This window comes from Cydia fagiglandana, chromosome 19 (genome assembly GCF_963556715.1).
Source record: "Cydia fagiglandana chromosome 19, ilCydFagi1.1, whole genome shotgun sequence".
In the NCBI taxonomy this organism is placed as follows: domain Eukaryota; kingdom Metazoa; phylum Arthropoda; class Insecta; order Lepidoptera; family Tortricidae; genus Cydia; species Cydia fagiglandana.
The window spans coordinates 12,165,058-12,180,939 of record NC_085950.1 but is presented as its reverse complement, the minus strand read 5'-3'; the positions used below and the strand labels follow the sequence as shown (position 1 = coordinate 12,180,939).

General features: G+C 36.8%; 1 protein-coding gene across 1 annotated transcript in view; it reads left to right on the top strand.

Moving 5' to 3' along the window:
* Positions 1 to 15,182, top strand: part of LOC134673930 (protein EFR3 homolog cmp44E) — a 40,778-nt gene extending 25,596 nt beyond the window's left edge. Inside the window, exons 17-20 of the mRNA XM_063531972.1 lie at positions 354 to 439; positions 10,510 to 10,671; positions 11,115 to 11,261; positions 12,142 to 15,182. Coding sequence (XP_063388042.1) covers positions 354 to 439; positions 10,510 to 10,671; positions 11,115 to 11,261 — 395 coding nt within the window. The 3' untranslated portion in view covers positions 12,142 to 15,182. The remainder of the gene's footprint in view (positions 1 to 353; positions 440 to 10,509; positions 10,672 to 11,114; positions 11,262 to 12,141) is intronic.
* Positions 15,183 to 15,882: the final 700 nt, after the last annotated feature.

Below are 15,882 nucleotides of genomic sequence, written 5' to 3'. Positions count from 1 at the left end.
TTCCCAATATTAATCCGTCAACTGTTGAAGCAGATGGTCGGCGGCCGTCCGTATTCACGTTCATAATCATAATTTACCCAGACTGAGGCAAAATAACACTTAAAAACAGACTATTCCTCTTGCCTCGGTCGGTATTCCTCTTACCCCACTTCACTATAAATCATTTTAGGTGTACGTATAACAAGTCAACAACAGCTTATAGGAATCATCAGCTGGGGATCATCGAGCGACGCTTGAACTAACGTCATCGCAAAGGTGTTGGCTTCAATACTATTAAATTCCCAATATTAATCCGTCAACTGTTGAAGCAGATGGTCGGCGGCCATCCGTATTCACGTTTCCGCTGCCCGCAGGCGCGGCCGCGGGCAGGGACAGTCTCGCCGACATCGGAGCGCCCAACGAGATGGACAGCGCTAATAGTTCGCCTGGAGTACAGCGGGTGAGTTATTTGTGTTTTTTAGTCATTGACATATACCGGGTGTGGCCTGTAACACGAGCAAATAATTAAAACATGGATTGTACTCCTCAAACGGTGACACTTTTGTTCAACAACTTTTAAAAATTATGAAGTATTTAGACTTCCTATTTTTCATACAAAATAAATATTATCTTCAATGGACACCATCGCCATGCCATATCATTTGTGATTGACGTTGCTTGTCATGCCTCAAACATAAAAAAAATTGCAATACATTGCGTCTTAGAATAAACTTTAGAGTGTATTAAAAATTAAACCACAAGCTATTTTTAAAAGTTGCTGAACAAATGTTGGTCGGTATGAGGAGTACAGCCTACAGTTAAATTTTTTGCTCGTATTGCAGGCCACACCCGGTATATAAAGACGGGCCTTACGTGGACTAAGAATGGTGCTAGTTCAGCGGTGTCACTCATTGTGCAATTATCGCGCTTGTGATGATAGCTCATCAATCAATCGCATTGTGACGCTGCATGATTGGCTCGAATTCGTGTGCGTGACACCGCTGTACTGACACCATTCTTAGTAAGGCGTAAGAAGACGGGCCGTCTTTATATAATTACATATAATTATGTCAATGTTTTAGTGTGTTTTTCTACTCGTCGACTTTAATGGTTGAATTAGTAGCCACATATTTCGACTAAGTTGCAGAGTTTGTGAAGTCAGGGCATGTCCAGTTAGAAATATGACTCCATCTACATGAGATCTGATAACTTTTTGACAATGCCGAACTATATGGTTTCGTCTTGGCAACATTTTACAGGAAAATGTTTTTGGTGGGATATATGTAGATATCTTTCCCGTCAGTATTATACTGTTCTAGCATAAAACTTTACATGTGTCCTGTCTTGATCCTATGTATGTCAATTCTAATCCTCTTCCTTATATCCTTTGATTTAACCCTACCAAAGAGAATAGAGTGTATAGACGCGGATTGTCAAAGTAAATTATGTAGCCATTGTAAATTTACTGCCATCTTTCGTCAGAACATAAAACTGTTAGAACGCCATTTGACTTTGATCCTTATTCTTTCACGGATATGTGTTAATTTAAATATTAATATGAAGGCCATCTACTCAACTATAGGCCAAAGGTATAGTGCAATCTTTTCGTGCGATGGCGCCATAACCTTCAGCCTACTCTAGAGTAGATGGCGTTAATATTAATGTGATGAATCAAAGTCCTGGGTACAATTAATTACTTTTATTCTGCTCCAAGTTCTTACTTCAACACTTTCGACATTCTTAACTTAACACGCAGTAAGCCTTCCTACTCAATGTTACCGGTTCAAGCGCCAAAGCGAGAATGCCCCTTCCATCCCATGGTACGTTACATTTATACTTTTTCATCATTTTAATTGGTGGGTAGGAGAGAAGGGTCATTTTCGCGACTACCGACAGATTAATTAACAAATGTTCGGGTAAACACAAATCACATTTCTAATCACTACCCACTGAATGCCATAAGTTTAACATAACTCACATAAAATAATTATAATTTATTCTTGAAATCTTATGAAATATCACACTCGGCCATCCGACTGCGTGCTACCTCCGGTGCACGATCAACAATAATATCACACTCGGCCGTGTTGCCCAATATCTTTTCAATCCTATTATAGTTAGTCTGTTTGTACAATACCAGTACTCTTCATTGTACACCAGAATACAATAAAATAATACAAAGAATTACAGCAACTCTAGTAGAGGTAAACTTCAAATTATTTAATTTACTCATGGTATCAGGTATTGCAGATGGAAACTGTATTCATTCTTCAGATTAGTATTGCTGTTACATAAAAAGGAATACCTATTTAAATACGTACTTATACTACTGATCATAATATGTTAACGTTCACGAAATACATCGTCCACACTGTCAACCCCATACGATTTGTTAATTTAGCTAATTACACGCAGGATTGCAGACAATATTAGCGGCACGTACTTGTAGAATAAGCCCAAATTTTATTGCATTGATTTTAGCACTGTAACATACTTATAAGTTCTACTTATAACAAACATGGCACGAGCAATAAAATTAGCCTGATATATCAGAATAAGAAGAAAGACAACTACCACATCATAAGCAATAATAACTGACATCAATAATCAAATTTGTAGACCTTTTATGGTAAATGTAGGAACTGTTTATGGGAAGCTATGTAATTACATTAATGGCTTAATCAGGTTTGTAATTAACAGTTGCAATTATATAATGTTTTCTCTCTGAAATCAAACATTTTTTTTTTCAAATTACAATACTAGTTACATGCTTGATGACGTCCTCCACTGTAGGTCCTTCTTGAGCGTCGCCTTGACTCCCGCGGTCCTTCTTCGTACGGGTCATCTGAGCGAGGCCCTCGTCGTCAGCGCCTGCTGTGGTGACGACATCTGTCTTCAGGCCCCTCACGCTCGGCTGTCGCAGTGCACAGCGTCCTCTGTGGTAGACCGTCGCTGACCTCCAGCGTCTACCGCGACTCTGCATAAGTCTTGCTCGTGACGGCAGTCTAGGTGATCTCGGGGTGTCAATATCGGAATCCATTTTACCCTGTAATTAAATTTCAGTGCGCTGCATGATTGGTCGTTAAACTTTCATTCACCCTACACCAGCATACCAATGCTTTTTCCTGTTTAAACTCTTTAAACTCAAGATAAACTCTTTAAACTCAAGGTAAACTCTTTAAACTCAAGGTAAACTCTTTAAACTCAAGGTAAACTCTTTAAACTCAAGGTAAACTCTTTAAACTCAAGGTAAACTCTTTAAACTCAAGGTAAACTCTTTAAACTCAAGGTAAACTCTTTAAACTCAAGGTAAACTCTTTAAACTCAAGGTAAACTCTTTAAACTCAAGGTAAACTCTTTAAACTCAAGGTAAACTCTTTAAACTCAAGGTAAACTCTTTAAACTCAAGGTAAACTCTTTAAACTCAAGGTAAACTCTTTAAACTCAAGGTAAACTCTTTAAACTCAAGGTAAACTCTTTAAACTCAAGGTAAACTCTTTAAACTCAAGGTAAACTCTTTAAACTCAAGGTAAACTCTTTAAACTCAAGGTAAACTCTTTGAACTCAAGGTAAACTCTTTGAACTCAAGGTAAACTCTTTGAACTCAAGGTAAACTCTTTGAACTCAAGGTAAACTCTTTGAACTCAAGGTAAACTCTTTGAACTCAAGGTAAACTCTTTGAACTCAAGGTAAACTCTTTGAACTCAAGGTAAACTCTTTGAACTCAAGGTAAACTCTTTGAACTCAAGGTAAACTCTTTGAACTCAAGGTAAACTCTTTGAACTCAAGGTAAACTCTTTAAACTCAAGGTAAACTCTTTAAACTCAAGGTAAACTCTTTAAACTAAAAGTAAACTCTTTACTCTCAAGATATACTCTTTAAACTCAAAATAAACTCTTTAAGCTCAAAATAAACTTTTTAAGCTCAAAATAAACTCTTTAAACTCAAAAACTCTTTAACTCTTTAAACTCAAAAAAAAACTCTTCAAACTCAAATTAAACTCTTTAAGATCTTTAAACTCTACAGATCCTAACTCTGACTTTCAACTGCAAACCAATGGACTCCCTGGCAGCACACGACATGGCCGCACTCATAAACAGCACATCTACATGGCTGTAAACTCTAGCAGCACACTACATGGCTACACTCATAAACAGCACACCTACATGGCTGAAGACTCTAGCAGCACACTACATGGCTACACTCATAAACAGCACACCTACATGGCTGAAGACTCTAGCAGCACACTACATGGCTACACTCATAAACAGCACACCTACATGGCTGTAGACTCTAGCAGCGCACTACATGGCCACATTCATAATCAGCTCTAGACTATTCAGACAATTCGTACTATATACTCATATTTAAACTCTAACTCTTCTAACTCTTATTTAAACTCAAACTCTTCTAACTCTTATTTAAACTCAAACTCTTCTAACTCTTATTTAAACTCAAACTCTTCTAACTCTTATTTAGACTCAAACTCTTCTAACTCTTATTTAGACTCAAACTCTTCTAACTCTTATTTAGACTCAAACTCTTCTAACTCTTATTTAGACTCAAACTCTTCTAACTCTTATTTAGACTCAAACTCTTCTAACTCTTATTTAGACTCAAACTCTTCTAACTCTTATTTAGACTCAAACTCTTCTAACTCTTATTTAGACTCAAACTCTTCTAACTCTTATTTAGACTCAAACTCTTCTAACTCTTATTTAGACTCAAACTCTTCTAACTCTTATTTAGACTCAAACTCTTCTAACTCTTATTTAGACTCAAACTCTTATTTAGACTCAAACTCTTATTTAGACTCAAACTCTTATTTAGACTCAAACTCTTATTTAGACTCAAACTCTTATTTAGACTCAAACTCTTATTTAGTCTCAAACTCTTATTTAGTCTCAAACTCTTATTTAGATTCAAACTCTTATTTAGACTCAAACTCTTATTTAGACTCAAACTCTTCTAACTCTTATTTAGACTCAAACTCTTATTTAGTCTCAAACTCTTATTTAGTCTCAAACTCTTATTTAGTCTCAAACTCTTATTTAGATTCAAACTCTTATTTAGACTCAAACTCTTATTTAGACTCAAACTCTTATTTAGACTCAAACTCTTATTTAGACTCAAACTCTTATTTAGACTCAAACTCTTATTTAGACTCAAACTCTTATTTAGACTCTAATTCGTATTTAGACTCTAATTCGTATTTAGACTCAAACTCTTCTAACTCTTATTTAGACTCAAACTCTTCTAACTCTTATTTAGACTCAAACTCTTCTAACTCTTATTTAGACTCAAACTCTTCTAACTCTTATTTAGACTCAAACTCTTCTAACTCTTATTTAGACTCAAACTCTTCTAACTCTTATTTAGACTCAAACTCTTCTAACTCTTATTTAGACTCAAACTCTTCTAACTCTTATTTAGACTCAAACTCTTCTAACTCTTATTTAGACTCAAACTCTTCTAACTCTTATTTAGACTCAAACTCTTCTAACTCTTATTTAGACTCAAACTCTTCTAACTCTTATTTAGACTCAAACTCTTATTTAGACTCAAACTCTTATTTAGACTCAAACTCTTATTTAGACTCAAACTCTTATTTAGACTCAAACTCTTATTTAGACTCAATCTCTTATTTAGACTCAAACTCTTATTTAGACTCAAACTCTTATTTAGTCTCAAACTCTTATTTAGACTCAAACTCTTATTTAGACTCAAACTCTTATTTAGACTCAAACTCTTATTTAGACTCAAACTCTTATTTAGACTCAAACTCTTATTTAGACTCTAATTCGTATTTAGACTCAAACTCGTATTTAGACTCAAACTCGTATTTAGACTCAAACTCGTATTTAGACTCAAACTCGTATTTAGACTCAAACTCGTATTTAGACTCAAACTCGTATTCAGACTCAAACTCGTATTTAGACTCAAACTCGTATTTAGACTCAAACTCGTATTTAGACTCAAACTCGTATTTAGACTCAAACTCGTATTAAACTCAAACTCTTATTAAACTCAAACTAGTATTAAACTCAAACTCGTATTAAACTCAAACTCGTATTAAACTCAAACTCGTATTAAACTCAAACTCGTATTAAACTCAAACTAGTATTAAACTCAAACTCGTATTAAACTCAAACTCGTATTAAACTCAAACTCGTATTAAACTCAAACTCGTATTGAACTCAAACTCGTATTAAACTCAAACTCTAATGGATTCTCTGGTAGCGCACTACATGGCCACACTCAAACAGCACATCTACATGTGCTGTAAACATTAGACCCGGTTATATGATACCACCTACATGATATCTATAGAACCATTAGAGTCTGACTATAGTACACCACATACATGGCGACTAACTACATGCTAACTACACTCTTACCCACATACATAGGTAACTAAACATTAGACCCGGTTATATGATACCACCTATATGATATCTATAGAACCATTAAGGTCTAGTACACCACATACATGGTGACGAACTACATGCTAACTACACTCTTACCCACATACATAGGTAACTAAACATTAGACCCGCCGGTTATATGATACCACATACATGATATCTAGAACCATTAGTGTCCGACTATAGTACACCACATACATGGTGACTAACTACATGCTAACTACACTCTTACCCACATACATAGGTAACTAAACATTAGACTCGGTTATATGATACCACCTACATGATATCTAGAACCATTAGAGTCACGACTATAGTACACCACATACATGGTGACTAACTACATGCTAACTACACTTTTACCCACCTACACAGAGAACCATTACAGTCCGGCCATAGTACACCACATACATGATGATATCTTTTGAGACACCCTTCATTCATTCAAAAACTAACCAGAGGCGTTTATCAGTAAGAATTTTATATGCTTAAGTACTAGGAAATTCCAACCTTGATTCTTATTTTGTAAATGGTAAGAACGAAATAAAATCATTTTAATTTTTTTTTTATCAAGCACGACTTGCTATTGGATCATTTAGCTCATATTAAACATACCTACTAGGTATTTAATAGATTAGGTTCAGTATTCGAAACTCAAATATAGGATGTACATGTGTATGTACACACTTTCATCTAACGACATCGACAGTACGTATTTCAACTAAATCTGCACAACAACCGATAACTTTGTGCATATCTCTTTACAATATGGTCATATTAAAATTTAAAAACCACTCAGTTAAATAAAATTGTTACTTTAACGACAATAAACGTACTTGCCTTTAATGGTACATGTACAGATGTATTTTAATTGCTAACGGATCGGATTCATTAAAATTTATTCAAATCGTATCCATTGTATTCAAGTTCGCTAAACACTGATAATAACCTACTACTGCCCTGTACACACTAATCGTAACATGACTCTTGTAAAAAGTTAGGTTTTCGACTCGCAATCGCTATCAATTTTGATTACCAGCAGAGTCATAAATTACGTAACAAATCTACATTCGTTACTTCAACTTGACCATGATTGCGTATCTGCATATTATTAATCAGGTTTCAAGATTATAAGCATTACAACTTAAAACTGTCTACCATAAAGTCAAGAGTATATAAAATATGTATATGTAGATATACTAGGTACTCACACGTTCTGTTCCTTTTATGGGCGCCGTTTACCAACACTTCTGACTTGTGATGAATCAAAGTCCTGGGTACAATTAATTACTTTTTCTCAAAAATGGACGGCAAAGTCGACTATGCCGTCTGAAAAATAGGTCGCGAAGCGCGGAGTTTATGGTTAGTCAAAATTTAAAAAGTTAAAAACATTGCAGTCTCGATTTTGGGACTGCAATGTTGCATACAAATTCCATTATTTGTCGAGTTCCAAACTTTTTAAAAGTTCAAATGGCCATATCAAATGAAGGCACAGGCCCATTAAACAGCCAAACAGATGATTAGTACCGCGACTATTTAGTTGTCTCAAATAGGTTGGCGTATTTTCGGCAGAAAAATACACTTCTATTTTTTTATTAAAAAAATAAAAAGGCGGCAAGGGCTTGTCTCTGTGAAAATATATACGTAAGAACTTTGCTTTTGTAAAATGTTTCTATGATATTTATGTTTCTTGCACCATTTTTGAGAAAAGCACTATATATGACTCGGCTGGAAGGCTACTTGCTGGCTTCGGATTCAATTAAACGGACTCCCAAGGTCGTCCGTTTAAAACGAATCCTCAGCCTGCAAGTAGCTACTTCCGAGCCTCGACAATAATGTACTTTTATTCTGCTCCAAGTTCTTACTTCAACACTTTCGACATTCTTAACTTAACACGCAGTAAGCCTTCCTACTCAATGTTACCGGTTCAAGCGCCAAAGCGAGAATGCCCCTTCCATCCCATGGTACGTTACATTTATACTTTTTCATCATTTTAATTGGTGGGTAGGAGAGAAGGGTCATTTTCGCGACTACCGACAGATTAATTAACAAATGTTCGGGTAAACACAAATCACATTTCTAATCACTACCCACTGAATGCCATAAGTTTAACATAACTCACATAAAATAATTATAATTTATTCTTGAAATCTTATGAAATATCACACTAATATTTAACAAATTGACACATATATGACGGCACCGCTATCCTAGGAAAACCGATCTTAACAGTTTTAATCGTCTGTCGAAAGATGGTAGTAAATGTACTGCAATCTACATAATTTACCATGGCAGTAACTCTCTATTTCAAATTCTCTTTGACCCTATTCTATAGCAACACGAGGCCCTGGACGAGGAGTATCGAGTATTCGTTGAGAAGTACAACCACAACTATCGACCCGTGATGCCGCATTTCGCAGTCTACGTAATATTCTACTTTTACTTTATAATGTAAAAAAAAAAACAGATATTAAAGTACAGAAGGCTTTCTGTTTTCTCCCCTACAGTTCACGTTAACTACTTAATGCTTTTCTTGACAAAAAAAAGTCGTGATACCTCATTGGGGCCTGATAGAGCATAAAAATTATCTTAGGAAAGAATACAATAAGATGGTGTAACATAGTATGTGGTAGTTTATATATTTTATTTATTTATGTAGTTTATATGTACCTATAGTCTGCTTTTTTTTTAACTTACTCAATAGTTATATTTCTCTCTCTGCACCAATTGTAGATATCTCTGTTTGGCCCTATGGTTGACTGGTAGAGAATGCCATTTGGCATTAAGTCCGCCATTTGTACATTGTTGTATATATTTTGTGCAATAAAGTTTAAATAAATAAATAAATAATGTATCTTGTATCTTATAACAGTTACAATTATAAAATACCAAGAAAACTGTGGCCAGCTTAGGGCCCCCCCACATCTGGCGCCTTTCGAGCGTCGGCGTCTGTCGGCGTCGGTCCAGCGCTATGGAAAATGACGTCGCTGCGCAGTTACGTCGACGCTGCGTCGACTTTGCGTCGACGTCGGCCATAGAATTGTAGACACCGACGCTCGAAAGACGCCAGATGTGGGGGGCCCTTATATAAGGGCATGTTACGTGGAACTACTTACACCCTTATTCACAAGGGCTAGAGAGGTTTTTAAATTAGTCGTGTACCTAATTATATCCGTTCAGTTAAGTGCTTTTTGAAACTATGAGAAAATCTATTACCTATGTTAAAAGAAGCTAAATGTTTTCAGTCAACTTGAATATAGTTAGACCAAGACAAAGTGTGCAATGATTTTGATAGCACACTCAGTGCAGACTTTTCTTGGTTTTCTTGCTAACTCTATTTACTTGCCTCTAATATAATTGAATAATATGAAAAGCGTAGACCATATGTAGACCCTATAACATGTCCTATCCTTTCCTAATTCTTGTCCTAACCTGTCCCTACCACCAGCGCAGCGACGACGACTTTTGGCATTGGTCCGACGATTCTTCCTTCACAGAAATCGGACTTGACGCGATGGACACAGTACAGGTTTAAAGCCAGTTTCTGATTTAAATTGGCCCTTGGGCCAAAAGTTTTTCAAAGATCGGGGGACTTTCTGCAAAATTGATCAAGCCCTTTGATAGTGGTAGCAGTTATGTACAGTGAAATGATTTATACTTAGGCACTGGTCCCACCGCGAGCTAGTAAGCTATGAGCTATCGGCTATAAACACGAACAAAAGATAAGCACTCCTGTGTAAATAAAAGAGACACGGCGATATTTATAGCTCACCGCTGGGCGAGTAACTATAAATATCGCCGTGTCTCTTTTATTTACACGGGAGTGCTTATCTTTTGTTCGTATTTATAGCCGATAGCTCATAGCTTACTAGCTCGCGGTGGGATCAGTGCCTTAATTACGTCATTGATCCTCTAATTGAAGCGAGATGCATGTTTCTAAAGCTCAGTTTAGTTTGTTACTCCAATGTGTATTTTGTCTCACATTTTGCTTAATGAGAGAGTGAGACGCAATGACATTGGACCAAGATATTGGATAGATGGAATACCACTCTAAGTTAATGATTCATTACTTTCACTAGTATACCAAAAATATATATAATTCCAGCACCCGCAACAACCGGAGAGCGTCAGCCTAGAAGCTTTACGTCGCGCCGCTACCGGCCCCAGCGACGCCGAGCGACGAGAGGCCGAAAGGCGACGGGCCTCGCTCAACAGCGCCTTCCGAACCGCGCCCTTCGACCATCTAGTCAGCCTTACACAGCCAAAGGTCAGTCTGAAATAGCCCAGCGACACTGAGCGAAGCGAGGAGTAACGTGCTAAGCTCATAACTACGCCTTCCGACTATCTAAGCAGCCTTAACACAACCCAAAGTCGGAACAGCTAGGCCTAGCGACGAGGCCGAGAGACGACGGGCCCCGCTCAACACCGCCTTTCGTACCGCGCTCTTTAAGCTTCTAGTCAGATTTACAAAACCCAAGGTCAGTCTGAACAGCGAGGCGCAGCGACGACGGGTCTCGCTCAACAGCGCCTTACGTAGAATGCCCTTCGATCATCTAGCCGGCCTTACACAACCCAAGGTCAGTCTGAATAGCGAAGCCTAGCGAAGTCATTTTCAAGTTTCTGGGGTATAAAAATGGTAGGTACAGTCAGCAATACTATTATGTGATTAAAGTTTGACATCTCTTTATTTAACTAATGATTTGTTCACAGTACGAGCTAAAAGACAAGCTAGAAGAGATCTTCAGCTCCATCCAATCGGAGCCCCTCCTGCCCCGCTCGGCCTGCTCCCCTACAGCATCACACCAGAGCAACCTTCACAAGCACACCAAGTATCTGCCCGAGCTGTTCCTCTACTAGGTACGTCACCATTTAGAACTGAAATAAATGTCAAAAGAACATGTGGCTGAGGCCTGGAGGCCCCGAGGCCGGATGGATACGACGGACGCATCGGTTTTTTCCCTTTAAGTACTCTGGCACACTCTGTTTGTCAGTATATAAAGGCCCGATTTTTTTTATGAGAGGCCAACACATCGCCCCCTACATTTTTTCAATTTCCCGCCTTTTACTTCTGACAAACTGGGTGTGCCAGAATAAATCATTAGAACGGGTCTCTATTGTTTCCCAAATAGTTTTAAGTCATAATGTATTGTTTGTCTGAATTCGTTAGTCATAATTGGTTTTTCTCAGAAACGCTTAACTTTTCAGGATTGCCATATAACAAACCTAACCTAACCTATCTACAGAAAAACCTTGTGAAAATTCTGAAAAGTTAACGGTTTCAGTTTTATGACTAACGATAATATGACAAACAATACATTATGACTTAAAACTTTATGGGAAACAAAGGGACCCCCATTAGAACATACCACTACCGCGTATTTTAACTACTACCGCATTACACAGTACCCTAGATCAGCGGTCGGCAACCTTTTAGCAGCCAAGGGCCACATAGTAGTTACCGAAGTTGACGAGAGCCGCACTTTGTTAATATTTATGAGTTTATCAGACATTGTCGTTCGTCAATATTACATACAAAATAGCCAGGAAGGCTCTGTCCTAGATCCTGAAGGAACCAGTGGTTATTTTGAATTCATTTATTTTTCGGTCAAAGACTTTCGGCTTATTTTATAGAGACAATGGCAGGATCGCCATGTGAGGTGCGTGTTTACATTTTGGCACGAATTAAATGTTGATTTGCATTGAATGATTCAAAATGAATGAAACTTTCCTTTTCCAGATAATGTTCCCGTTCAGCTTAGCTTCAATCAAAGAATTATCTATTGCAGAAGAGTTGTAAAATCTAAGAAAATGCCCAGTTTGACAGTCATGTCATATTGTACGGTTAGTGAACTGTCAACTTTTTACAACCCTATATACTGCGTAACAAATTCTAAGCACGTTTTTTTCTTACAATTTGCAACTCAGTGTAGAAAATGAATAATTCTATGGCTTCTATGAATACCTAAATATAATCATGATATTAAATCTACTAGCTGTTATTTCGGCTTAATGACTTGTTTATATCAATGTTAATGTTCAAATTCGACTAATACATATGTAATAAGTAATGTTACAACAAAATTCTTCTAATCTTGCTCAAAATTACTTTCACCATTGTCTTTAGCCTTTTGAATCTTAGCATGAATGTATGCGGGCATCGTAGCCTAAAGGCGTGTGCAACTGTATAGTTGTGTATACGTAAAGAAGGAAATCGAATTGTGTTACTCATTTACTTTATTTAAATACAAAATTCGAGTCGACATAACATTCCATGTATCCGAATCTCTTGCTTTTATTGTGAACTATGATTTATATTTACTTATTCTACTTTAAAAAATTTTTGTGTTTTGAAAAATAGTGCTTATTATAAAAAATATAAGATTGGAATATCAACTCAATTAATAGATATAGTGCATATTTTTTTTCCATCGTATTTTCTCGGAAACGTTCGTATTTGTCATGCTACTTCAGTCAACCTCAGTTACTTTTTGTACCGAGACTGACTGAAATAGCAAGACACGTTCGTACGTTTCCGTGAAAAATACGATGGGAAATAATTATGCACTATATTTGTAGGTGTATAGCGACTTTTGATGTTAAGGGCTGTTCAATAAATTACGTAATTTCAAATTGGGGGCGGGGTCTGGACATCGGATGATGGTAGCATGACGTAGGAGGAAACGGGGTCATTCCAAGCATGATTTTAGGGAAGGGGGGGTCAAAAATAGATGACGTAATTTATGAACAGCCTCTTATCTGTTGATGATGTTTGGTAGATGGATTGGTATAATTCTTGTAAAATATGACTTGATGTATTTAATTATCATATTATAGGTATATATCGTTATAAAACAATGCAATACTAATTATACTGCCAATAGATTTGAATGATTAAATGAAATAGCCTAAATATTAAGTTGGGGTCATTATCCGAACTCCTGATTTGTGAATTTGTCAATTTTGTTGTATTAAAGTGCACTTACACTAGATTTAGACCAAGATAAGTCTGCAACGATTTTTGATAGCACACGCAGTGCAAGTGTTATACGTCATCATTTCATAGAAGTTTGACGTTTAAATTAACACTTTCACTGCAGACTTATCTTGGTCTAACTGTAGCAATATTTCAGTCAACGGCAGTGGGTCAAATTGGATTATTATGAGATTCAAAGCAATCTCAATACAATGCGACTTATTTCGTCAGTATATTCCATATTACTTACTCAAAGCTTCTTATATCAATTGTAAAAGTGCCCAATTGCTAAGGGTGGGTCAACATTAACAAATGTTGTATACACTGATCAATACCCTCTAGCCGCCCATACGTCAAACCTTGCCAAGCAAAATTAAATTTTATTTTGTCAACACAAAGTTCAAATTAGAATGGAACAGGAGACCTTTTTATAGGTCTCTGGGCGGCTAGAGGATATAAATTGCTCGTGTTAGTGCACCTTTAGAATTATTGTAGTTAGATGAAGGTACATTCATACTTAATAGGTAGTTGGTAGACCGATGTGACAGCCTACTAGTATATTCTAGTATTTGAAAAGTAAAATTTACCCTGTGGTATTTAAATGTTTTTGGCGAAATAGCGAAACTGACTGTCTATCTCTTTTTTTGTTTGTTTGTTTGAAGACAGGTACATAAAACAGTTAGGCTGCTTCAAAAGTTGTAAGATACATTTTCTGAGATAATAAATTCTATTATATACCTATGTATTATGTAGGTATGTAGGGTAGTTTGAATTGGTCTGTTGGTACATGGTGAATTGATCTAATAATTATTAATGATAAGTAATAGTTGATACGTAGTTGATGGCTTTTTCGCCTTAAGGGATTATTTCCAATATGATTATGGATACTATAAATACCTATTGACTCGTATGAAATCAATTTGTTTAAAGACACTTCATTTATTGATCAATGCTTAACCCTTTACCCGGCTGATATTTCAAAAATGACAATCAAATGTCAATCTTACTCATCGAAAGTAGAACACATGTACCGTATGTGGGAAATATATAATATAATATGTCCCTTAGGTCCACTTACACCATCCCACTAACCCGGGGTTAACCGGTTAACCCCTCGGATGCGGCCTGTCAAATATAATCATTGAAAAAGTGACCTTGCCATTTAAAACAATAGATTTAAATTCACACGCACGGATCCGTGTCTAACCATACGAGGGGTTAAACCTGGAGTCGCTATGGTTACCCATACAATTTGACACTAGGTAAACGGTTTAACTGCTTAACCCCGGGTTAGTGGATGTTGCTAGTGGGCCTTAGCCTAGTATAGGGTTAAGTTTTTAAGCTACAGATTTATTTGTAGGTAGAATGGATAGACCAAACCTAAATTGTTTTATACTGTCAACACCCAGAAGACTTTTTTGGTCGGTTGGTTTGGTTGGGTGTTGGAGGTTATAGGCCAGAGCACATCGGCTACGTGCGCGTACGTGCACTAAAATGTTGGAGCCCTGCACGCACACTTCACGCAAGCGGTGTGCCGTCTCTCATAAGGTTCTGTATACTACAACGCGCATATGCAAGTTCACGCACATGCATCCGGTGTGCGCAGTCCATAAGGACAAGTTGGACAGGTTATTAGCACGTCTTCTTGCGTTCCGTAGGTACTCTGCGGTGCGGTCCATCCGGTGTGGTCTAGCCTTCAGTATTTTTATCTGTGGTTATGTATTGATATTGTTATTTTGTTTGTACTTATAAATATATGTGCGGTCGGTTGTATTATGACGGTTAATAAATATGTGGTTTGGACCTATTTGATGTTTTATTTTTCATGAATTCTGATGAAAATCGATATTTTCACAATCAATGTGGAAAAGATCGTTTATCAGGTAAGACCGTCTACCAGGTCTTCGCTAATTCTTGCGTCAGTCAACGTCATATAGTAGATAGCATCCAAAGTACCGAACTATTTGAATACTGGATGCTAATACCTACTATAGTTCGTTTTTTTAGCATTAGAAAGAACTTGCAAGAAGGTAAGCGATCTTGACATGTCTTTTATTTGAAAAACGCTTTTAAAAAATCAAAAACTATTACTTATGAAAGCAGAAGAATATATAAATGATCGTATTAGATTCATAATTGTTATATGGGGCAATATCTATGAAAAGGGACCTTATTGTCGATGGCGCTTACGCCGCACAGCGTCGCGCGGTATTGTATTTATATCGGAGCATCGTTAATAATGGCGTAAGCGGCATCGACAATAAGGTCCCTTTTCATAGATAACGTCACATATATTTGCCATAACTTATTTTACAGTACATATGGTCCTATTTTTCCGCACTAGTGCGTAAAATAGCACTTTTCGTGCGATGTCAAAAGTTTAAAGGGCCATGTACTGTAAAACGTTGTACGATACACGTGCGAATAGATAATTCGCAACTCGTGTCGATTCAAAACACTCCCTTCGGTCGTGTTTTAATTTATCGCAACTAGTTTCGAATTTTC